The sequence below is a fragment of the Lissotriton helveticus genome, chromosome 3_2 (assembly GCF_964261635.1).
Source record: "Lissotriton helveticus chromosome 3_2, aLisHel1.1, whole genome shotgun sequence".
Taxonomy (NCBI): domain Eukaryota; kingdom Metazoa; phylum Chordata; class Amphibia; order Caudata; family Salamandridae; genus Lissotriton; species Lissotriton helveticus.
Genome location: NC_136062.1, coordinates 323,549,547 through 323,573,759, shown reverse-complemented (window position 1 = coordinate 323,573,759; position 24,213 = coordinate 323,549,547). Strand labels below are relative to the sequence as shown.

General features: G+C 49.9%; 1 protein-coding gene across 2 annotated transcripts in view; it reads right to left on the bottom strand.

The window, feature by feature from the left end:
* Positions 1-24,213, bottom strand: part of LOC144825992 (sodium-coupled monocarboxylate transporter 2-like) — a 219,457-nt gene that overhangs the window by 115,728 nt on the left and 79,516 nt on the right. For both annotated transcript variants that reach the window (XM_078684210.1, XM_078684211.1), the window contains exon 3: positions 11,403-11,454. In XM_078684210.1, the coding sequence (XP_078540336.1) occupies positions 11,403-11,454 (52 nt within the window). The remainder of the gene's footprint in view (positions 1-11,402; positions 11,455-24,213) is intronic.

Here is a 24,213-nt window from a genome sequence, read left to right as displayed (position 1 = left end):
TGGCGTGGCTGAAGGCGATGTCTTTGCAGGATGAGAAGACGGCGTCGAGTGTGTGTCCGGCGAGGTGGGTGGGGGTGGTCACCAGTTGCTTGAGTCCGAGGTTGGCGAGGTTGTCGAGCAGGGTGGTGGTGTTGCGGTCGTTGTTGTTCTCCAGGTGGAAGTTGAGGTCCCCCAGGAGGATGTAGTCAGTGGAGGGGAGGGCATGCGGGCTGACGAAGTCGGCGATGTCCTCGCTGAATTGTGTGCGTGGTCCCGGGGGTCGGTAGATCAGGGTGCCTCTGAGGGTGGTCTTCGGGTCGGTGTGGATCTGGAAGTGTAGGTGTTCGGCGGTAGTCAGGATGTCGTCGGTGTGGGTCGTGATGCGGATGGTGTCCCTGTGGATGATGGCGATGCCTCCTCCCATCTGGTTGGCGGTGCGGTCCCTCCGGATGATCTTGTAGCCGTCCGGGATGGCGATGGCGATGTCGGGCGCTGAAGAGGCGTTCATCCAGGTCTCCGTGAGGAAGGCAACGTCAGGAGCAGTGGTGTCGATGAGGTTCCAGAGTTCGATGGCGTGTCTGTGGACTGAGCGGGTGTTGAGCAGGATGCACTTGAGGTGGTTGGTGCTGGTGTTCGTCTTGGCGGGTGCTGGTGCGAGGCAGGTCCGGATGCAGGTGAACTTGCAGGCGGTGCAGCAGAAGGGCCCGTGGGAGCGCCTCGGGGTAGCACGGTAGCATCCCGGGGCTCGTCCGTCGTTGAGTGCGATGAGGGTGGCGGCGTCGTACGTCCGGCGGGTGGGCTGGGATCTGCGGGGGCCAGGGGTCCTGGCACTGGGCGCGGTCCAGGCGCGGACGGGCGCAGACGGGCTTACCTTTGGCGCACCTTCGGCGCTCATTTGGTGCTCCCGCTGCGCGCGTCCGCTGCGCGGTTGCTGAGGGGGCGTCATAAGAAGGGATCCGGGAGGGCGGGTCAGGCGGGAGGCAGGGAGCGCGTGGGCCTATCGGTAGGCGGGGGGGGCGGGGTCGCGTCAAAAAGCGGCGCGAAATCCAGGCGGCCGGCCCTGCGGCGGCTGGGGCGCCGGGCTGGATCGGCGATCAAGGCGGGCGGCCCTGCGGCGGCTGGGGCGCCGGGATGGATCGGCAGCAGGCAGGCAGGCAGCAGGTAAGTGGCAGGCAGCAGGCGGGGAGCGAGGGGGCAACCAGGCCGAGGGCACAGTGGTCGCTGCAAGTATGGGGTCGGTGTCCCCTTAAGAAGGGATCCGGGAGGGCGGGTCAGGCGGGAGGCGGGGAGCGCGTGGGCCTATCGGTAGGCGGGGGGGCGGGGTCGCGTCAAAAACCGGCGCGAAATCCAGGCGGCCGGCCCTGCGGCGGCTGGGGCGCCGGGCTGGATCGGCGATCAAGGCGGGCGGCCCTGCGGCGGCTGGGGCGCCGGGATGGATCGGCAGCAGGCAGGCAGGCAGCAGGTAAGTGGCAGGCAGCAGGCGGGGAGTGAGGGGGCAACCAGGCCGAGGGCACAGTGGTCGTCCATTGGCTGTCCAGGGCCTACCTTAGGGGTGACGTATATGTAATAAAAAAGGACGATTTGGGCCTGGCAAGTTGGTTAGCTTGCCAGGTCGACATGGCAGTTAAATACTGCACACATAGGCCCTCCAGTGGAAGACCTGAGGCAGGTACACAGATCTGCTTGAGTGGGTGTCACTAACGCGGTGCTGCAGGCCCACTAGTAGCATTTAATTTACAGGCCCTGGGCACATGTAGTGCATTGCACTAGGGACTAAAAAGTCAATTGTGGCTAAGCTAATGTTACCATGTTTTAAGTACAACACACATGCACTTTAGCACTGATTAGCAGAGGTAAAGTGCACAGATTCCTAAAGCCACCAAAAACGAAGTCAGCAAAAATGGAAAGGGGCGACCGCTCAGTCCCCCCGAACGTATGGATGGGTGCCCTGAACCCCCCGGGAAACCAGTTTTGGCGGGGTGGGCGTAGCCCGGCTGGTATGCCCAAAGCGGCGTAGCCGGGGCGCGCCTTCCCCCGCCCAAGAGGGGTTGTCCTAGACACCTCGATGGAAGACCACGCCCAGTAGGCGTATCGGGGACGGGTACACGCCCTCCCGCAGAAGGATAAAGGAGCGGGAATCCAGAAGATCGTCCTCTTGTTCCTCGGATCGGAAGGCTGCACCCACTCGTTGCTCGTGAGCCCTCGACGGAACAAGCAGCAATTTCGAATGTGGTAATCTTGTTTTTTCTCTTTCAGTTTCGAGGGCCCACAGATTTCAGGACCTCGTGGATCGACCAAGGGCAGAAGACTCGAAACCATGCCTAGCAAGAAAGCAGGAAATGGTTCCGAGACAGAGAGGATGTTACGCCTGTTGTCGAATCGGATGGCTTGTATGGACCGAAAGCTCGGACAAGTCCAATCGCTCGGGAGAGGTTTAGCGGAGGTAAAGAAGCACTTGGCCGCATTGAACGACCCAGGTCAGCCAAAAAAGGTTATAGGCCCGGCTTTGCCGGGAATAGTCCCCGGGGGAAGAGGGAAGCGGGTCAAGGAAAGGGCGGTTTCGGGGGGGGTCCCAGTTCCAGAGGTACCTCTCATCGCCCCCCTCGTACCGGTCGATAACCCGGTTCAGAACCCAGATGTAGGCCAGCCTATCCCGGTGGTGATCACTTCTGTCGAGGACGATGAAATACCCCCAGAATTGGCCGCACAGTTGACAGCATGGCTCAAAACAAAGGTGGGGGGCACAGCGACCCCGGGAGATCCGGCCGAAGAAGCCAGAGTGTTAATAAAGCAGTTGCGGCAATCGAGAGATGTCGCGAAGGCGAGTGTTCCTCTTGTTCCCCCACAGGTGGTGCCGGGAGTAGCCGCAGCTGGTCAAGAAAAGACGGCGGCAACAACAGCCAATCCGGGTAAGCTCGCATTGCCGATGGTGGGGGAGGGCTCGATACCCTCAAGGCGGGAAAAGGTTGCACAGCACATTCCCTTGGCCACGAAAGAGTTAATATGGGGAGACAAGTATGTCAACATGTTTTCACTGTTAACGGACCATCGTGAGATGGAGTATGCTAAAACGCAGAAAGATTTGTGGCACCCTAGTGTCTGGCGCGCCAAGATGGCCGAGTTCAGGGTGGAAGAGACAGTGACGAACTGGGTTAAGGCCTTCTCTATATTTACCGCAGTTATGGGGGAACGTAAACCTGAGGTTATGACTGAGTTGGTTTGCTATCAGAATCGCATTATGGATTTTTATTCAATGTATGAGGGGGAAGAATGGAAAGGCTATGACATGAAGTTCCGTAAAGCAAAAGAATATGATGCTTCTTTGTCTTGGGATTGTTTGGACTCGGTGTCATGGCACAAGCAACTCCTGCCAGGGGCGACAGGTACGTCCTCGCCAGGCGGGAGCGGGTCCGGAGTGGTCCGCCAAAAGCCCGGGGTGCCCTTTCGAGCAGGCACAGGTGGGGGCTATCAGCCTAGAGTTGGCGGGAATGGCGGAAAAGGAGGGGTCTGTTGGGGCTTCAATCGAGGCAATTGTAACAGACCGCAGGGGACATGCAAGTTTAAGCATGTGTGTGCCGGCTGTGGGAATTCCTCACACCCGGAAAGTGCATGTAGATCAAAAAATGGCGGGACGGGAGGAAAAGGTGGACCTAAGCAGGAGTGAGGTAGACCTTTGTGACCGATTGCCTACACCCGTTGATCTCATGGTTATGATTCCGTGGTTAAACAAATACCCTGATCATGTATCCGCTGGGGTGTTGAGGAAGGGATTCTTACATGGTTTCCACATCCCGGCGGGGGAAGTTCGGGGGAACTCCTTTTGTAGAAACCAGTTATCGGTACGGCACAACCCAGGCGTGGCAGAAAAGAGAATAGCAAAAGAGGTCAGTTTGGGACGAGTGGCTGGCCCCTTTTCCTGCCCGCCGGTGGCCGAGTTCATCTGTTCCCCGTTAGGGGTTGTCCCGAAGAAAGATCCGGGGGAGTTTAGACTCATACATAACCTTTCTGCTCCTAGGGGTTCCTCGGTGAATGATGCCATTGACCCAGAAGTTTGTTCGGTACGATACGCATCGTTCGACGATGCCGTGGCCATATTGAACCACCTAAGCCCTGGGGCGCTGATGGCGAAATGTGATATTGAATCAGCATTCCGGTTGCTTCCGGTGCACCCGCAGGATCAGCGCCTGCTAGGTTTTGCATTTCAGGGAAGTTATTACATGGATAAATGCATGCCCATGGGTTGCTCCATTTCATGTGCATATTTTGAGATGTTTAGCTGTTTTTTGGAATGGGCATTTACCGAGGCTACAGGGCATAGACATGTTATGCATTATCTGGATGATTTTCTGTTTTTGGGGGCAGCCGGTGATACGAACTGCGCACAGGCGCTGTATGATTTCTGCATCCTCATGAATGAATTTGGTGTCCCATTGGCACCAGGTAAGACGGTCGGACCATCTACTTCACTGGAGTTTCTGGGAATTGAGCTCGATTCTGTGGAGGGGTGTTTCCGACTACCAGTAGACAAAGTGATCAAGTTCCAGGCTTCCTTGATGCAATGCCTGGGTGGGGAGAAAGTGACCCTGCACCAGTTACAACAAACAGTGGGTCAGCTTAATTTTGCATTGAGGGTGATTCCTATGGCCCGCCCGTTTTCGCGCTCTATCGCGCAAGCTATGGGTGGTCTCAAAGAGGCTCACCACCGTACGAGACTGTCTGGAGAGGTTCGCCAGGATATGCGTATTTGGTTGGCATTTCTGGCGGACTTCAACGGTCGAGTCGTCTGGAGCTCCCCGCCAGAGTCTTCGGAGGAATTTGGTCTATGGACCGACTCGGCAGGGAGCGTGGGTTTTGGCGCCATCTTAGGTGATCGATGGTCGGCACAAACATGGCCAACATGGTGGCACTCCAACGGTCTCACAGGTAACATTGGGTTCCTGGAGTTATTCCCCATCTGGGTTGCTCTGATGACATGGGCTGACGACTTCAGGGGCCGCTCAGTGGTGTTTTGGTCCGACAATATGACTGTTGTTGATTGCATTAACCAACAGGCAGCACACTGCAAAATGATCTTGAGATTGTTGAAAGAGATTGTGCTGCTTTGCATGAGATTGAATGTACTGTTCAGGGCGAAACATGTGCCAGGTGTACTGAATCATGCGGCTGATGCACTCTCTCGTTCACATGTACAGGCATTCAGGGGTTATCTGCCCACAGCAGACCTAGAGGCAGCACCATTCCCAGAAGCAATGTGGCTAATCGGTGCCTCGGATTACAAGACCTCGTGGCAGCGAGTCTAGCCCCCAGGACAAGGAAAGCATACGAAGGAGCGTTTCGTTCCTATTGCACATATTTAGGTCCCACGGGGAGTCAGAATTGGGGTCAGGAGGAATCCTTCCTGGGGTACCTGGTTGCACTACACAGGGAGGGCCGATCAGTGGCAACGGCCGGTAGGCATAGGGCGGCCATTTCCTTCATGGCCCAGGTACACGGCATAAAAGACCCTACAGGTTCTTTTTTGGTGAAGAAAGCCCTTCGCGGCTGGCAGCGCCTTGAGGGTTGCAAGAAAGATACGAGGCACCCGATTGGCTTAGACAGACTATCTCTGCTTTTAGCAAAGCTGGATGAGACGTGTTCCTCCCATTACGAAGCAGTTCTGTTCAGGGCAGCGTTCACATTGGCATTCCATGGGGCCATGAGGGTGAGCGAACTTGTCGCAAGGAACAAGAGAGATATGGAGGGAGGCTTGTGCAGGGATCACATCCAAATAAGGGGTGATTCAATGATAATCACGATAGCCAGGTCCAAGACTGACCAGGGGGCTATGGGAGATAGTGTTGTCGTGCAGCGCAGACGTGGGTCCCCCGTTTGCCCGTTGAGGGGTGTGGAAGACTATTTGGCGCTGAGAGCGGCCGCATGGGGGGGGAGTTTGCTCCGACACAAGGATGGCACCCCACTGACGAGATTTCAGTTTCAGAGGGTGCTAGCACTGGCAATCGCTGACGCAGGCATGGACCCGTGCGATTTTGGGACCCACTCCTTTAGGATAGGGGCTGCTACTGAGGCTACAGCCAGGGGTCAGAGTGCTGAGGAAGTGAAACAATTGGGCCGTTGGTCCTCGAATTGCTTCAAGAGGTATGTGCGCTTGCACATGTTGTAAGTGATCAATTGACATGCACTCACGTTTTCTGTCTTTTGTTTACTTTGCAGTTTCGCGAGCCTGCCACGCAGGGCGGAATTGGAGGTCGACCCTGCATCAAGAGACCAGCAGTCAGAGGTCACCGACTGGAGAGAGGATGGTATGGGTCGTGGGCCACTCATACGTGAGGCGCGCCGGTGACGTATTCAAGGAAGGTGACGCGATTCACGCACCTGGGGAATACGGGTTCAGAGTGGCCTTCCATGGGAAAGGTGAGCTCGTTTTTGACAAATTTGAGTCATTTTTCGAGGGACTTTTAGGGCGGCATAGGTCAGCGCCATCTGTAGTCATAGTACACCTGGGAGGCAACGACTTGGTGACACTGGGTAGACGAGTGTTACTTGAACGAGTCTTGTCGGCTGTTAGCTGGTTGGCTAAAAGAGTCCCGGGGTGCACGATTGCCTGGTCCCACATGATTCCTAGAAGGAGGTGGCAGGGGGGCCTTTCGGTGTCAGCTCTGAACCATTCGGTTAAACGGGTCAATAATAAGATTGGTAGATTGTTCCGTTCTGCACAGTTGCATGTCATTCCTCATGGGTGTATCCGGGGTGACCATATGTATCTGAATGATGGGGTTCACCTGTCCAGGGAGGGGAATGATTTACTCATAGGAGACTTTGTTGCATGGCTAAGAGGTTTGAGGAAGCAGGACCTATAGGAGGAGTTGGGGGGGACCGGATCGTCGGTCAGCTATCCGGTCTGTGGCGGTAAGGTCATGATCGGTGAGCAGTAATTTCAAGGTCCCTAGAGTGGGGCGCCACCCACAATGGATGGGAGCGCCCGGGGGAAGACGGCCATTGGCCCCTTCCACGGGGAGGCGGCACCCACTAACGATAAGGCGCCTAGGGGGAGATGGCCATGGGCCCCTCGCAGGGGGGAAGGCGGTTATGTGCCCCTCCTTACTAATTTCCCGGGGGCCGGATATCCGCGACGGCGGATAGAGAGTGTGGGATTGGGGGGGAGAGTCCACGCTGTCCTTCCTACAGAGACCTCATACGGGAACTCGGATGACCCTTAAGATGGCGTCGAGTAGAAAGGGGGCCCCCACCACGACAAGGGAAGTTACAGTTGGCAATGAGGGTAGAGCCCTCTGCGCATGCGCCGCTCACACAGTGAGGGCGGGAGTTTGGTAGTAGGGATCTGACACCGGTTAAGACCTTGCCGTTGGCCCTTAATGCTAGGGTGTACAATTTGAATTAGAGTATATGCATTTTTAGGATGTTAGCCAAAAGTACATGACTGCATCGAAATGTAATAAAATGACAAATTGTACATAATGCATAATGATGAAACTTTTATTTAATGTTTTAAATTTGTTTCATATTTTAATAAATACGGCCGGGAGGGTGACTCCCTCCCATCTTCCAAAAGTTCAACTATTGTCCGACTTCCCATCCTTGGGGATATGTGTTGGGAGGGGGTGGCGGGCATCCCGGCCATATGGAAAGGGGCGACCGCTCGGTCCCCCCGAACGTATGGATGGGTGCCCCGAACCCCCCGGGAAACCAGTTTTGGCGGGGTGGACGTAGCCCGGCTGGTATGCCCAAAGCGGCGTAGCCGGGGCGCGCCTTCCCCCGCCCAAGAGGGGTTGTCCTAGACACCTCGATGGAAGACCACGCTCAGTAGGCGTATCGGGGACGGGTACACGCCCTCCCGCAGAAGGATAAAGGAGCGGGAATCCAGAAGATCGTCCTCTTGTTCCTCGGATCGGAAGGCTGCACCCACTCGTTGCTCGTGAGCCCTCGACGGAACAAGCAGCAATTTTGACCCACCCACCAGCCCCTGATAGCAAATGTTTGGAGGAAAATAAAGTTTTTTCTGAGTGATGAAAGTTTAGGCCTTTTTTCCTTGGTACAGTGAATGAAGGAACTTTGAGAATAAAGATTTGGTTTGCATTAGAGAAATGTCTTCTTGCAGGAAAGATCAGTGATAACAGTAAGATGATGTGAAATTTTTTCTTTTCGTAGGTAAAACAACTGTCGTATTTATTTGTCGGGCGGTAAGGTCATGATCGGTGAGCAGTAATTTCAAGGTCCCTAGAGTGGGGCGCCACCCACAATGGATGGGAGCGCCCGGGGGAAGACGGCCATTGGCCCCTTCCACGGGGAGGCGGCACCCACTAACGATGGGGCGCCTAGGGGGAGATGGCCATGGGCCCCTCCCAGGGGGGGAGGCGGTTATATGCCCCTCCTTACTAATTTCCCGGGGGCCGGATATCCGCGACGGCGGATAGAGAGTGTGGGGTTGGGGGGGAGAGTCCACGCTGTCCTTCCTACAGAGACCTCATACGGGAACTCGGACGACCCTTAAGATGGCGTCGAGTAGAAAGGGGGCCCCCACCACGACAAGGGAAGTTACAGTTGGCAATGAGGGTAGAGCCCTCTGCGCATGCGCCGCTCACACAGTGAGGGCGGGAGTTTGGTAGTAGGGATCTGACACCGGTTAAGACCTTGCCGTTGGCCCTTAATGCTAGGATGTACAATTTGAATTAGAGTATATGCATTTTTAGGATGTTAGCCAAAAGTACATGACTGCATCGAAATGTAATAAAATGACAAATTGTACATATTGCATAATGATGAAACTTTTATTTAATGTTTTAAATTTGTTTCATATTTTAATAAATACGGCCGGGAGGGTGACTCCCTCCCGTCTTCCAAAAGTTCAACTATTGTCCGACTTCCCATCCTTGGGGATATGTGTTGGGAGGGGGTGGCGGGCATCCCGGCCAAATAGAAAAATAGGAGATCGGCGGGAAAAAGGTCAGGGGAAACCACATCAAGGATGCCAGGTCAGACATTGACTGTTTATTATTTCCCTGATCTAGCATGAGAAATGCTTAGAAGGGATTAAGGGCCCGATGTAGGTAGCCCTTTACCGATCGGAATCGGCCGAAAATACCGATTTTCGGCCGTTTCCGATCGGTAAAGGGCTATCGAGATGTAGGGGCACATTTTCGGTAATTTTACCGAATCGTTATCATTTCCGAATCGGTAAAGTTACCCAATCGGTAATATTTACCGATTCGGTAATGATGACGATTCGGTAGAACTACCGAAAATGCAATGTAGGTAGCCAATGTTCCATCAGCACATGGCCTACAGAATCGGTATTTTACCATGGAATACAAATCCATGGTAAAAAACCGATTCCTGTGTACATGCACATCTGTGCATGTACACATGTGCCATGTGACAGACAGACGTGCCCTTAGGGCATGTCTGTGTGCCACATTGCACACATGCCCGTTTTGGGGGTGCTAGAGGGTGTCAAAGTGACACCCCCTGCACCCTTGTGAATTCTTTAATTACCGATTCGGTAAATACCGAATCGGTAATGCCTAATCATTCCTATGGGCTTCAAAGCCCATAGGAATGAATGGGCATTACCGATTCGGTATTTACCGAATCGGTAATTAAAGAATTGTTAAGGATTCGGTAACGAATCCAGATGTTGGGACCTACATCCCATTTACCGATTTTTGAATACCGATTCGGTAGGATTCGGTATTTCAAAATCGGTAAATGGGATTTACCTACATCGGGCCCTAAGTTCCCAGTGAATGCTAAACAAGCATATTCAGTAATTTAATATTAACGCTTTGAAGCAGTCAGTGCATTTATATCAAACTGTGAGATAAATGAGGCATTGGCTTGAAAACAAAATGTCAATAACATGTCAAATAAACAGGCAGCGCAAGCATTTTGTAAAAACCTAGGACAGAATGTAGGCACTTCCACTGCTTGTTCCACAGACCTCCTGAACCAAGTCAGCTATCATGGCATCAGTGACACGAAGACACAGCAGAAGCACTGGTTTAAGCCTCCTCAGCAATGTGAACTTTTAAAAGTAAAAAGTAAAAATGAGCTGCCGGTAATAATGCCGCATGCTCAAGCAACATATGTTGTATTTTCGGCTTCCAGACCCTCCCTTCGGGATGTTTAAGCAGTTTGGGGTTGCAATGATGCCACACTGTTAGTGGCGCTTTGAATAAGTGTCGCAGCTCCCCCGCCCCCGCATTAATCTTGAAGGAGAATGGCAATAAAATAAAGAGGTCTTCAAATATTTTTCTTATGGCAGAAAAACACTGTTGAATATCCCTTATGCCTTTCGTAAGGTGGCATCATTTGCCTGCACCCAGACTCTAAAAATGGTTCCAGCACCAATGGGCACACTGTGGACCTGGGCGGAGCCCCACGTGCCTGGCAATATTACTATCAGGACTGCAATCCTGGCGCTTGTGAGAGGACGCAATAGTGGTGGCAAAAGAAGTACCACCAGAACTTCGGGTGTACCATAGATGCTCACCTGCCAATGGGATGTAAGGCAGGTGATAAGAGAGGGAAACATGGATACGTGGTTAAAATGGGGAGCAAAGGAGTCAGACATGAGTGAAGATGACTGACCAAGGGAGGCAGGGATGAGTGGACTTAAAAGGGGGGCAACTGGCAAACAAGTGAGGATAGAGGGTCACAGTGGGGATGTAAGACATGACAGATGAGCATGAGAGCACCAGATCATAGCTCACGAGCAGCAAGGCGGCAACCAATGTGTGTGTTGGGGGGGCAGGAGGATGTAAGACATGACAGGTGAGCATGAGAGCACCAAATCATTACTGAGTAACAGCATGTTGTGGGCAGCCTGTGTATGTGTGTGTGTGCGCGCATGCCCGTGTGTGTGCAAACATAAGTATGTGTACGTGTGTGTATGTGTGTGTTCAACAATCTGTGTGTGTACGTGTGTGTGTGTGCATGTGTGTGTGCAGCAATCAGTATGAGTTTGCATGATACAATGAGAAGATCTATTTTAGCATGTTTGTGTCCAAGTTTGTATCCATGGGGTGATATATATTCTGATTGACAGCCCTCTTTACCAATGCCTAAACACAGCTGAACCACAGTAGCTAACTGCTAGCATATTTCTGCAAGGGAGAGTCCCAAAGCCCCTTAGTGTATATGTATGTTGTAATATGTACGTTACGTGATGGCAATAGAACTCACCAGACAGCTAAAGTTGTCTGTAGTCTAAACCTAAGAAACAAATGTTGCTGCATAGGTCTGTATGGAGCCCTGGCAGGACTAATGGACACTTTGAATAAGGGCAAAGGTGGATCTCCCAAAGAGTAATGGGAATTGCACTTCTGTGTTTTTGTTTCCATGCATGCATATATAAGTGATATTTTAATTGTTTCACAGTATCCCAGACCGGTAAACTTAAAACTCACCTTGGTTGAGAGCTAATGCTGGCGCATACACGACAACTCCAGTATACAGAATCTGAAAAGAAAATTAAGACTTGAAGCTTGGATGAAACATCCTCATTTTTCATTCACATATTTCTAAAGGTATGGTATAATGATTCCACTGTAACAGTTCCAGTTGTGCACAGTTAATCAAGACTACCTAAAACACACATGAATTGAAGCAAAAGGAGATATGCTGTTCTGATAATAAAGATAAAATACCTAACATGAGGATTGCTGCCCAGCTCATCTTTTTGTGTATTTAATTGTGATCAGCAATAGCCTTACAATATATATTCAAAAACCCATATTATATAGACCATGATTCGAATATCAATAAAGTCCCAACTCTGTACAGCATTACAAATGTATTCCAAAAATCACCTAAGGACCCTACTTGAGGACGGGGCCTATTCATAAAACAATCACGAACTACATTCAATATGAAAGCTAACACATAATATTACTGTATGATCAATTCCCGACAAATATTAGTACACTAGTGTACTAGCCCAATAAAACAACTGGTCCGTATTTCTATGCCCCCATTGAATGCTTAAACAATGCTCTGGGATACTTGCTGTTTTGAGGAACTGCACTCACTTACTGCCGCCACCGCCGAGAGTCTTGCAAAGCGGAACCAGGGTCTTGCCGCCACCGCCAAGAGTCACGAAGGCTCCATCTACCGCGCCGCCGCTCCGGGGACTACTAATCCCGGCAGGCCACGCGGCGGCGCACAGGAACTGACGCCAAAGGCGGGGAGAACGAGCCAGGAGGCGCAGATAAAGCCCAGAGACCCCGGCAGAGCGGGGGGACTAAACTCACTTACTGCCGCCACCGCCGAGAGTCTTGCAAAGCGGAACCAGGGTCTTGCCGCCACCGCCAAGAGTCACGAAGGCTCCATCTACCGCGCCGCCGCTCCGGGGACTACTAATCCCGGCAGGCCACGCGGCGGCGCACAGGAACTGACGCCAAAGGCGGGGAGAACGCGCCAGGAGGCGCAGATAAAGCCCAGAGACCCCGGCAGAGCGGGGGGACTAAACTCACTTACTGCCGCCACCGCCGAGAGTCTTGCAAAGCGGAACCAGGGTCTTGCCGCCACCGCCAAGAGTCACGAAGGCTCCATCTACCGCGCCGCCGCTCCGGGGACTACTAATCCCGGCAGGCCACGCGGCGGCGCACAGGAACTGACGCCAAAGGCGGGGAGAACGCGCCAGGAGGCGCAGATAAAGCCCAGAGACCCCGGCAGAGCGGGGGGACTAAACTCACTTACTGCCGCCACCGCCGAGAGTCTTGCAAAGCGGAACCAGGGTCTTGCCGCCACCGCCAAGAGTCACGAAGGCTCCATCTACCGCGCCGCCGCTCCGGGGACTACTAATCCCGGCAGGCCACGCGGCGGCGCACAGGAACTGACGCCAAAGGCGGGGAGAACGCGCCAGGAGGCGCAGATAAAGCCCAGAGACCCCGGCAGAGCGGGGGGACTAAACTCACTTACTGCCGCCACCGCCGAGAGTCTTGCAAAGCGGAACCAGGGTCTTGCCGCCACCGCCAAGAGTCACGAAGGCTCCATCTACCGCGCCACCGCTCCGGGGACTACTAATCCCGGCAGGCCACGCGGCGGCGCACAGGAACTGACGCCAAAGGCGGGGAGAACGCGCCAGGAGGCGCAGATAAAGCCCAGAGACCCCGGCAGAGCGAGGGGACTAAACTCACTTACTGCCGCCACCGCCGAGAGTCTTGCAAAGCGGAACCAGGGTCTTGTCGCCACCGCCAAGAGTCACGAAGGCTCCATCTACCGCGCCGCCGCTCCGGGGACTACTAATCCCGGCAGGCCACGCGGCGGCGCACAGGAACTGACGCCAAAGGCGGGGAGAACGCGCCAGGAGGCGCAGATAAAGCCCAGAGACCCCGGCAGAGCGGGGGGACTAAACTCACTTACTGCCGCCACCGCCGAGAGTCTTGCAAAGCGGAACCAGGGTCTTGCCGCCACCGCCAAGAGTCACGAAGGCTCCATCTACCGCGCCGCCGCTCCGGGGACTACTAATCCCGGCAGGCCACGCGGCGGCGCACAGGAACTGACGCCAAAGGCGGGGAGAACGCGCCAGGAGGCGCAGATAAAGCCCAGAGACCCCCGCGTCGCGGGACGCGAACGGGACGCCCGGGGCTAAGCCCGGGCAAAGGGCGGGCCCTCTACGGCCCTCATCGGCAGGGAGAGGCAGGGGCAGGGCCAGAAACGCTGTCAAACTGTATCCAAGTAAGTGAAAGATTCCCCCCAAATCCTGTAAAAGCCTGGGATACTACATTGACTATAACCCCTTGATTTTGCCTTATTGCCAGCTCGTAAAATGTCTAAAGCTAAAGCATCTTCAGCTCCACTTAATACAATTGACAATTATATGGTACAGAAGGTTGCTAAAATTAACCAGCATAGAAGATCATCTTTGGGTCTTAGCTACTCGCCAGACATGCTTATTGATAACACGCCACTATCTACTTCAGCTCTTGATATTAGTAATGAGGTCTTCCAGGCTCCAGAAAGTAACCCATTAACGCAACTATTAGTTGCTATCAACGAACCCGTATCAGAATGTACAAGTGATACTGACATTATTACGGTAGAAGAAGAAACCCCTGCACCAGTCCCAGCTCCTAGAGTAACAAAGGGAGGGTGGAAAGAATGTACCAAGAAGGGGGGGGCTTCGATCAGGCAAGAAGTATACTGACCCCTCACCCCAGAGGAACATTGAAGACAAAACTGGGAATAAGGGGGAAGTAAAGGCATATCTGGACGAAGACCAATTCAAGAAGCTACTGAATGCTATAGATAACAAAATCAGATCTATCACAAAACCACTTTTAAGTAAAATTGACCAGCTCACAGAGGAGGTCACTAGATTGGGGGTACTGTGGAAAAGTAAATTTTGCCATGTTCTGTGTCCCTACGCCCCATCCATCATACGTTATGTATGCATGATCAATATGCATATGTTATTCCCCATTCTGATTAAAGACGCAATTACAGTTGTGTCCACCTCTGGTATGCTAGTTTCCAGTCCTCGTGAATACTACGAATATCAGGCCTATGTAAGTAATGTTGCCACGTTTCTCAGTGTGCACGTTATTCCATTATAAAGTCCCCGTTTCTAGGCCTCAAAAGGGCCCGGACCACAGATTCAGCTCCTGTCTCCTGAAAGCCTCGCTGAGGAGCGATACAGCCCCCACCTGTATCCTCGACCTTTCACTTACTTCCTGCCTAGCAGTGCCCGGTGCACCCCGGCTCTGCCTCTGAGTCTGCCAAAAGTATGTTATAGTTCCTGCTATCAGTTCAGTCCTCCTCTTCTGCATTCCTAAGCTACTGAACTGCATCAATAGTTTCCGTCATTGTCTAGCCTTCTCGTCTCCATGTTAGAGAAATACTGTATTTAATGGTCATTTTATATTCCTCACGCACTACATGTAGAATAATGCCTGGTCCAGTCTTAGAATCAGGTTAGCTTTTCCCCTCATGACTTCTAGTTTATATCAACATGTTCCCTAAACATTAGATATCAGATAGGATTTAGGTACATGTCGCTCCGACCCTCCAGACTTTAGTCTCTGCTCCTAGCACAGAGTTCGTAGCCCCCAGCTTCTCCTAGTAACACGTCATTGCTAGTTTTCGCGCACCATTAGGTTAGAGGTCCCGGCTCCTTAGGTAGCCCCCTCCTATGTGTCCGCCCATTTATGACATATTCTGTTACGTTCGCATCACATGTCTATGTATACTCCCCGTTACACCCACTTTTACTGTTATCTCTCGCGACTGTTACACGTCACGCCTTCTACTCCACCCACTGTTACGCCTACTGCAATGTAATGCTATGTGTTTGCGCTATGTATATATGCCTGTATCTTGTTATTGAATACTAGCGCGCTCATTCCAAGCTCATCCCTGACCCAGCCCCAGCAGCTGCTGGGCATCTTTTTCCCCTACTGGGTCCCAGTTGTCCTGCTGGGCCCTGTCATTCTGCTCATCCTATGCAGGTTGTCCTGATCCTGTCCTTATGCTGTAATAAACCTGCAGAAACTCCTACTACCTCGAATCTTGACTCTTATTTATTTGAGCTATCTGTTATTCATTCAAGCATTCAAAAATAGGGTATTATTTATTTATTTACCACATAATGGCGCCCGAACAGGGACTTGCCCTTTCCCCACGCGTCGGTGAAGCCACGCCGACCCCCTGACCCTCTGCAGTCGTGACGGAACTCTTCTGGCCAAGTGCAGATATTTCTGCTTCAAGTATCCCTCAGGCCCACGGAGGAGACGGAGGAGGCGGTCCAGCATCCGAACGAGACGGTGGAGGAACGCGGCGAGTCCCGACCAGAGCCCAAGCCGAGAGTCCAAGGTCCGAGGTATCCGGAGGTCCACCCGTAACTGAAGTCCGAAGTCCGAAGTTCGTCGTCGTAGTCCAGTCCCGTCCGAGGCCTTCCGTTCCGTGCTGCCCGGTGAGTACCATTGCTGGGGTAGTGTCTCGACAGGGTCAGTCTAAATTGACTCTGGTCTGTGGGTTGGTGGTACCCAAGCCCGCAAACGAAGTGTTCACCTAGGTGGATACGGGTCTTGATGCGTTCCTTTATGGGACCGGTATGTTCCGTACTGTTACAGCAGTGCATCCAGTAACTCTAGTCTGTTCCGTTCTCGAGAATTCTGTTCTGTTTTTGTTTTCAGTATTTTCAGGTAGTATTCTGTTCGAATTGTTATGTTATGATATTGTTTAATGTATTCCTAATGTCGTGGTATGCCTGAATTGTTTTCCCAATTGTTATTGTTTTTCGTGTATTGTATTGTGTTCCGATTCAAGTTTAGAATGCCGCTCTTTTCCAAGTTACGTCAGTTAAAAACTAGAAAGGGTCTGCTAGAAGCAGCCGTTCCTGTTCCGCCTAGGGACAGTCCAGGTCACTTTATGTATCAGAAACATGGCATAAGCGCCATATTGTATTTGGATTTATGGGTAGAGTATACCAAACAGTTAGAAGAAAAGTATAGATGGCCCGTATCGGGTACATGGGATGCCGAATGTATCATGCGAGTAGAAGAAGTATTATGGAAAAAGAAAGCCAGACAGTCACAGAAAGATGCCATCGAGTTATGGCGTAAGGAAGCGCATAGAAGAACGGAAAAGGAAGTCAGAAAGTCAGAGTTATGTAGAGAATCCCAAGAACGAGCCCAAGAAAGAGAATTGATCGAGATAGGTGAACAAGTCAAAACCGAACAGTCAGACAGACAGAGGCATGCCCTTATTAAGGGTATGTATCCTCTCCTTGCCGAGGGTTTGCCAAAAGCGACCCCAGAGGCATCCAGTAATTTCCCGCTACCATTAGTTCCGACCAAGCTACGTCACAAACCGACCGCAGCTGATATTTTCATTTCGTCCTATTTGGATGACACAGTCCCAGAATATGCCAATCCTGTTCGCGCTCCACCTGTCCCTGTAAATCAGGCACTTCCCGCTCTTCCAGGCACCGGAGTACCTGTCTCGGTACCCCCGGGTCAGCCCGCCATACAAGTTCAGCCCACGTTACAATTACCGACCCTGCAAGCACGAAGAATGTCAGTCGAGGATTCTAGTCTAGGGGCCGCAGGAGGAGGTCCTCCTCAAACCCCGCCGCCACACAAGCGTTTGTCAGCACTTGAATTACATGCTCAAGCATCACAGCGTACTCCCAAGAGTAATAAGTCTGTCGCAGAAATCAGGCAAGCCCTTAACGAATGTGTTTATGATCCAGTTCCAGGCGAAAATACTATGGTTTTATATTCCTTGAGTGTAAGAAGGGTGACCGAGTATCTAGTCACCTTGCCGAATATGAAAGAAGATCTAGACAGAATATATCGTTTCATCCGTACAGGGGATGATCCAGAAAGTATTGGCGAGATTATGTCCCAAAGGAAAGCCGAGATTCAGCTCATGATATTAAAGTTCCTGATCAATTGCCTAATAAGAGAACAAGATTACCAGTCTAAAGATCCCGCCGACATGAGAATCCTAACAAGGTGGAGTGATAATATAGCCGAGGGTAAGCACAAGACCATTAGTGCTATGGAAAGTATGTACAAGAAAATTCGTAAAGAAATAATAAGGTTACACGAACAGCGTAAAGCAGCACAAGTAAGCGAGAAAGAAAGTGCTTCTGATCCTGAGGAAGAAGACGAGACTCCCGTCCGAATAGCGTATGTAGGCAAATCTAGATTTCCAGATCGCCATTTACGTCCAGAACCTAAGTCCATTTTTCATCATCCAGAACGAGAGCCTTGCTCTCTAGAACAAGTATTTCAAGCTACCGATCACATTCTGAAATCACGAGTCGGTTATAGCGAATTAAGTACTATGCATGAACAAGAACTAGCCCGATCAGCAGTCCGATGGATTACTGATTCTACCACTTTTCCAGACGAAATAGTGGCACAAATGTTTCTGAAATTGCCCCCAGCCGAGCAACGATTGGTGGGTACGTATATGATCCAGCACCTCATTACCCTGTATGAGGGTCAACATTCTGATCCAGGCCCGTTACATGATATCCTGAACGAGTTACTCCAGTACAGATGGAGAGGTCTAGGTACCGATTTAATTAGTGTCATTCTAGAACAGCGTCACAAGTATAGAACGTTCCTGAACCCGCATTTTGTTCATGTCTCACCCCCAGAAAGTAAACCATTCTATATAGACAGACAGAATCCGTTACGAGAAGTCCACCCAGTCCAAGGGGCGGGTGGCGACATGCAACGAGTGTTCGTATACACTCCGATATCAAAGATGGAACTCCTCGAGATGAAGAAATTAATTCCCTGTCATGACAAAGATCCAGCAGGGTTCCATAGAGAATTAAAAGACATGCTCCGTATGGGAGAATACACTTACCCAGATATCATTAAAATGTTAAAAGTTCTGCTACCCGCAGGGGTGTATGAAAAGTTAAAGGAAAAAGAATGGGAGGTGGGAGAGAAAAAGATCGATTGGACAGCTCTAGAAGCTGAAGACAAGGCACGAGTACCAGGTACCGGTCTTGGAGATAAATGTAAAGAATTACCAGAATTATTGATTCAAGTTTTACCCAGATTATTGACAACTAGAAAAGAAGACTGGGATGCAATCTCAGCCTGTAAACAGAAACAAGAAGAAGATATTAGTGATTTTTATTCTAGATTCGAGAAATGTTTCAGTATTAACAGTGGTCTCAAGACAAGTAGTGAGTCATACCCTCATCTTTTCGTTACCAAATTAGTCGAGAATTCAGGTCCACAAATTAAAAACCGAGTTTTGAAAGTCGAAAGCACCTGGCAAGCAAATAGTCCGTCCCAGATGCTCCAGATGCTTCAGTATCACCAGAATAGAATCAGAGAAGAGCAAGAACACGAGAGAAAACGTATGAAAGACACGAAAATGAAAGTGCTAGTTGCACAATCTATTCCTCAAGACAGTCAGAAGAGGGGTCCGAATCAAGCCAGTCATCCTGCAGCTCCCGTTAAAGGGAACTGCAATTATTGTAAACAGCCAGGTCATTTTATAAACGAGTGTGCAGTTCTGAAGCATAATATAGCTACCGGTAAGACTAAAGAAAGACCACGTCCGCCGAGACAAGAACAAGTTTCACAGATTCCTCAGTCACAGAATGCACAACAGACAGTTACAGTACCGCAGCCTATTGCTGCAACACAGCACGTTACATCGCAGATGTACCAGTATGCACAGTCTGAGTATCCAGAGTACCAGTCATATTCATGAAACAGCCTAGAGAGGGAGGTAGGCTTGCCTCTCATCGAGATACCTGTAGACCAAGAAGGTCCCTATGTTCATAGCCAAGTATTAGGGAAAGACAGAAAATTTCTGATCGATACAGGGGCAAGTAGGACCACGATTAGTCATGCCGAAGTTCCAGGGGCTCCGCTCTCAGGCTCAAGAAATGTTTCCCTTGGATTTTCAGGAAAACCCATCGTTAACGAAATATCTCAGCCAGTTACTCTAGAAGTAGGTCCATTGTCCCGTACTACTGATCTGTTACTTACTAAGTCATGTCCAGAAAATCTGTTAGGTATTAAAACACTGAAAGAGTTAGGTGCAGTTATTTGTTGTTCCCCAGAGGGAATACGTCTGTTCCTACGTGACTTTAAGGGTCACTATGTATTACGAGATTTTGATTCAAGATTGTCTAATGTTCCGCAGCATTTATGGGCGCAAGGTCCAACTGATGTAGGTTACATGCAAATCACACCCTATCGTGTGACTCTCAAACCAGGTGTAGTGTTACCCCGAATCAGACAGTACAGATTGCCACCTGAGGCTGTAGCAGCCTTATCCAAAATTATTAACGAGCTCATGGTTCAAGGAGTAGTTGTAGAAACTGACTCCAATGTATGCAATTCCCCGATCATTCCTGTTATGAAACGTACTGATCCGAATGCACCCCCGGTATATCGATTAGTGATTGATTTACGAGAGCTTAATAAATGTATAATTCCTCAGTACCCAGTTGTTCCAGACATTTCTTCTCTGTTAACTGCCATTGATTCCGAAGCCATGTTTTTCACTGTTATTGACCTCAAGAATGCATTTTTTAGTGTTCCAATTCATCCAGACAGCCAGTTTCTTTTCGGATTTAGTTTAAATGGAAGGAGCTATATGTTTACACGCGCTCCTCAAGGTTTCACAGAAAGTCCTAGTATTTACAGTCAAGCACTCAAGAGACAACTAGACGATATTCACATGCCAACTGACACTGCCCTGCTCCAGTATGTCGATGATCTACTGATCACAGCCCGTTCTGAACGTGCTTGCGAGCGAGCATCACTTACAGTTCTGTATTTTCTTGCCGAGATGGGACACAAGGTGTCACCTTCGAAGCTTCAATTCTGTGTCCAGCAGGTGGTATACTTAGGCCACTTGCTGTCCAAGAGGGGTAGGCAGTTGACACCCGACCGTATCCAGTTAATAGCGAGTCTTCCCCAGCCCAGAACCCAGAAGGAGGTACGTGCTTTTATCGGCCTTACTTCTTATTGTAGACAATGGATTCCCCAGTATGCATTTCTAGCCAAGCCACTGATACAGTTAACGACACAGGAGGCAGCCGTATCGACTGTCCTCCCTTGGACACCTGAACATACACTTAGTTTCAACGAGTTAAAGAAAGCCCTATGTCAAGCTCCAGTTCTAGCTACACCGAACTACAGTAAGCCTTTCACACTTTTCGTTACAGAACGCGAAGGTACAGCATTATCTGTTCTCACACAAGATCAAGCAGGTCAATACAAGCCCTGTGCTTATTTTTCGAGCACATTAGATCCAGTCGCCCAGGCGTTACCTGCGTGCCTGAAGTCAGTTGCAGCCACAGCACTAGCTATCAGACAAAGTGATTCCATAGTTTTAGGACATTTCCTGACAGTACAAGTACCACATTCAGTAGAAGTTCTTTTAAACCGAACACAAACTCAGCACTTGACAATTGCACGTTTAACAGGTTATGAATTGACACTGTTCCAGCCACACATAGAAATTAGACGCTGCAACGTCCTGAATCCTGCTACACTGTTACCATCAGTCAGTTCAAATCCAGACACACATGATTGTGTGGAAGTAGTTAACATTACGACAAAGCCAAGACAAGATCTGACAGACATTCCGTTACCAGATCCTGACCTGACACTTTATGTGGATGGTTCATGTATGAGAACTAGTACAGGAGAACTAGTCGCCGCGTATGCAGTGACTACTGACACTGAAGTTATTGAAACACACCGTATTGACACTCTGTCCGCTCAAGCAGCAGAGCTAGTTGCTCTGACACAAGCCTGTATACACGCCAAGAACCTGAAAGTTAATGTTTACACAGATTCACGTTACGCATTCGGAGTTGTACACGACTTCGGAGTGCTCTGGCAAGAAAGAGGTTTTATGACTTCTCATGGAACCAAGATTCAGCATGGTCTCCTTATTCAAGCTCTGTTAGATGCCATACATTTACCGACATCTATTGCTATCATGAAGTGCAAAGCACATACGAAAGTTACAGACATTATTTCCCAAGGTAATGATTTAGCAGACCGCACAGCCAAGCTTACAGCACAGACACCAGACATTCCAGTTAATCAGACACAGACACATACTCCAGATCCAATTACATGCATGACAGTTAAGGACCCTACTCAAGATGTCATAGATATCCAGTTACATGCTACTCCCGATGAAATCAAGAAATGGTCTGTACAAGGAGGGGTCCAGACAGATCAAGGATGGTTAACGAAGGGTAGAGCCACATGGTTTCTCCCCGATTCTATGGTTCAAGTCATTATCAATACCGCACATAGTCCAGCACATTTAGGAGAAAAAGCTATGTTAGACAGTATCCAGAATATTTGGTTCAACAAGCATTTACGAGCTGCAGCCAAGCAGAAAGTCCGTACCTGTATGATATGTTGTCAGTTTAATCCAGGTAAAAGCGTCCCGGTGGAACAAGGTGGTTTCCAGCCCCCTGACCACCCTTTTGAGGTCCTCCAGATGGATTATATTCAAATGGAGCGATGTCGAGGTTTCAAGTATGTCCTTGTAGTTGTATGCGCTTTGTCCAGATGGACAGAAGCCTATCCAGTCCCAGATTACACAGCCGCGACCACTGCCAAACAGTTGGTTCGTGAATTTTTCCCTAGATACGGACTCCCTAGAGTCGTATATTCTGATAACGGTCAGCCATTCTCATCAGAACTCATGAGACACGTTTCCCTGTTGTTAGGGTACCAGTGGAAGTTTCATTGTGTACGCCATCCAGAAGCAGCTGGACTAGTAGAGAGACATAATCAGACTCTGAAAATCCGTATAGCAAAAGTCTGTAAAGACAAAGGTGTAGACTGGTTAGTAGCTTTGCCAGTCGCTCTGTTCTACATGCGCATGGTCGCACATTCCAGATCAGGTCTGTCCCCGTATGAGGTCGTATTCGGCCGCCCCCCTAACATGTGGGGTACTCCTAGACCCCGAAGTATTACCGATGTTTCATGTAATATGCTGACAGATTACCTAGCTTCCTTGATGTCTGCCCTCAACTCATGTCGTTCACAGGTTGCCGCCGCATTTCCAGACAATACCGAGGTGGCACCGCACGAGATCGTTCCAGGATCGATGGTTCTCGTCCGCAACTTTGACAGAACAAGTCCGCTGGAACCACGTTGGAAGGAACCACGTCAAGTCCTTTTGACCACCCGAACTGCCGTCAAGCTAGAAGGCAGGAAGGGGTGGATTCACCTCTCTCATGTAAAACTTTTCAAAGGACCGAGAACAGACTTTAAAGACATTACCAAGAACATTTCCCCGGACTCGAAGGATTGCCAGAACATTGTTTTAAAGGACTGTCCCGCACCAGACTTTGTTACAACCCCTCCCTTGTTAGAGAAAACTCCGCAACAGGAGTATAAGTTAAAGCTCAGGTCTAATAAGTCAGCCAGTTTGATTGTATAAGTCCTCCCCTAGGTGAAACGGTTAGACTGTTTCTGACATGTATAAAATAGACCCCCATAGTGAGAGAGTTAGTCGCAGTTCACTACAATGCATCGTTTTTCTGAGTTTCATATTATTTCTCAGTCTAATGATTTCCTGCACCAGCTACGCATTTTTTCTGTATTTACCAGTTCCTCATGTAAATATGTCTGCTAATGCTACAGTAGAACACACGTTTAGTGATCTGCCTCCTCACGAATATGCATACCGCCTTGCCATGCGTAATAACACATTCATCCGTATGTTACATTATTCACACCAGACCAGCAATGCCACTAATTGTTGGGTGTGTGGTCGACTCCCCCCTTTCCAGACATCGAAGGGAGTTCTGCCACTCTTTCCTTATCCATTCTCACACAATGGTTCGTGTGGAGCATGGTTCACGTTAACGTCATCTTCCACAGATATGTCTTTTCTTAATAGTACATGTTTTCCAGACAAGCAAGGTTTCCCCCACAGAACAGGTTTAGATTTAGAAAATGAGGTATATAATTTAGGGAATTATTCGTCGAATTTCATGGTCCTGAATGTTCAGTCTGATACTACTCCAGACTTACCTGCTATTTCAGTACTACCAGTTAAAGGCGAATTATGTGTCCGTAGTTATGGTTCTATACATATAGGTCATAGTGAATGTACTACTGTTATCCAGTATAGTGACAGTAGGAAATCTATTTTTAAAGCTTCACGTCATTCTTATTTTGTTTGTGGTCAAACTGCATATGTCCGTCTGCCCCTCGATTGGGAGGGAACCTGTTACATTGCCTTCCTACTGCCACCTGTTTTTCTAGCCCCACCTGATTATCATAGGAATTCTTTCTTAGTACACACTAGACATCGAAGAGAGTCCCCAATTGTCGATCAAACTGAAACTACTCTAGAACAGTATACAGATTTCAATAAAGGTTTCTTCTTTTTCATAGGACCTGTCCAGAATAGTAAACTGATCCGTAGGCTAACAAGAACCCTTGAAGCTGTAGTAAATGAGACTGCCTCTGCTCTAGGTAACCTAACCGAAGAACAATCTGCTATGAGATTTGTCGTTTTGCAGAATCGTCTCGTCCTTGACGTCATACTGGCCGATAGGGGCGGGGCCTGTAGAATTCTCGGATCCAGTTGTTGCATTTTCATTCCAAATAACGCGCCGTCTGTTTATTCAGCTATAACCAGACTCCATAAAATTGCCCATCTGTTACATCAAGATCCAGGCACCTGGACATGGTCCGGTTGGTTCTGGAATGTAATTTCCGCATGGGGATGGAAAGTCCTGTC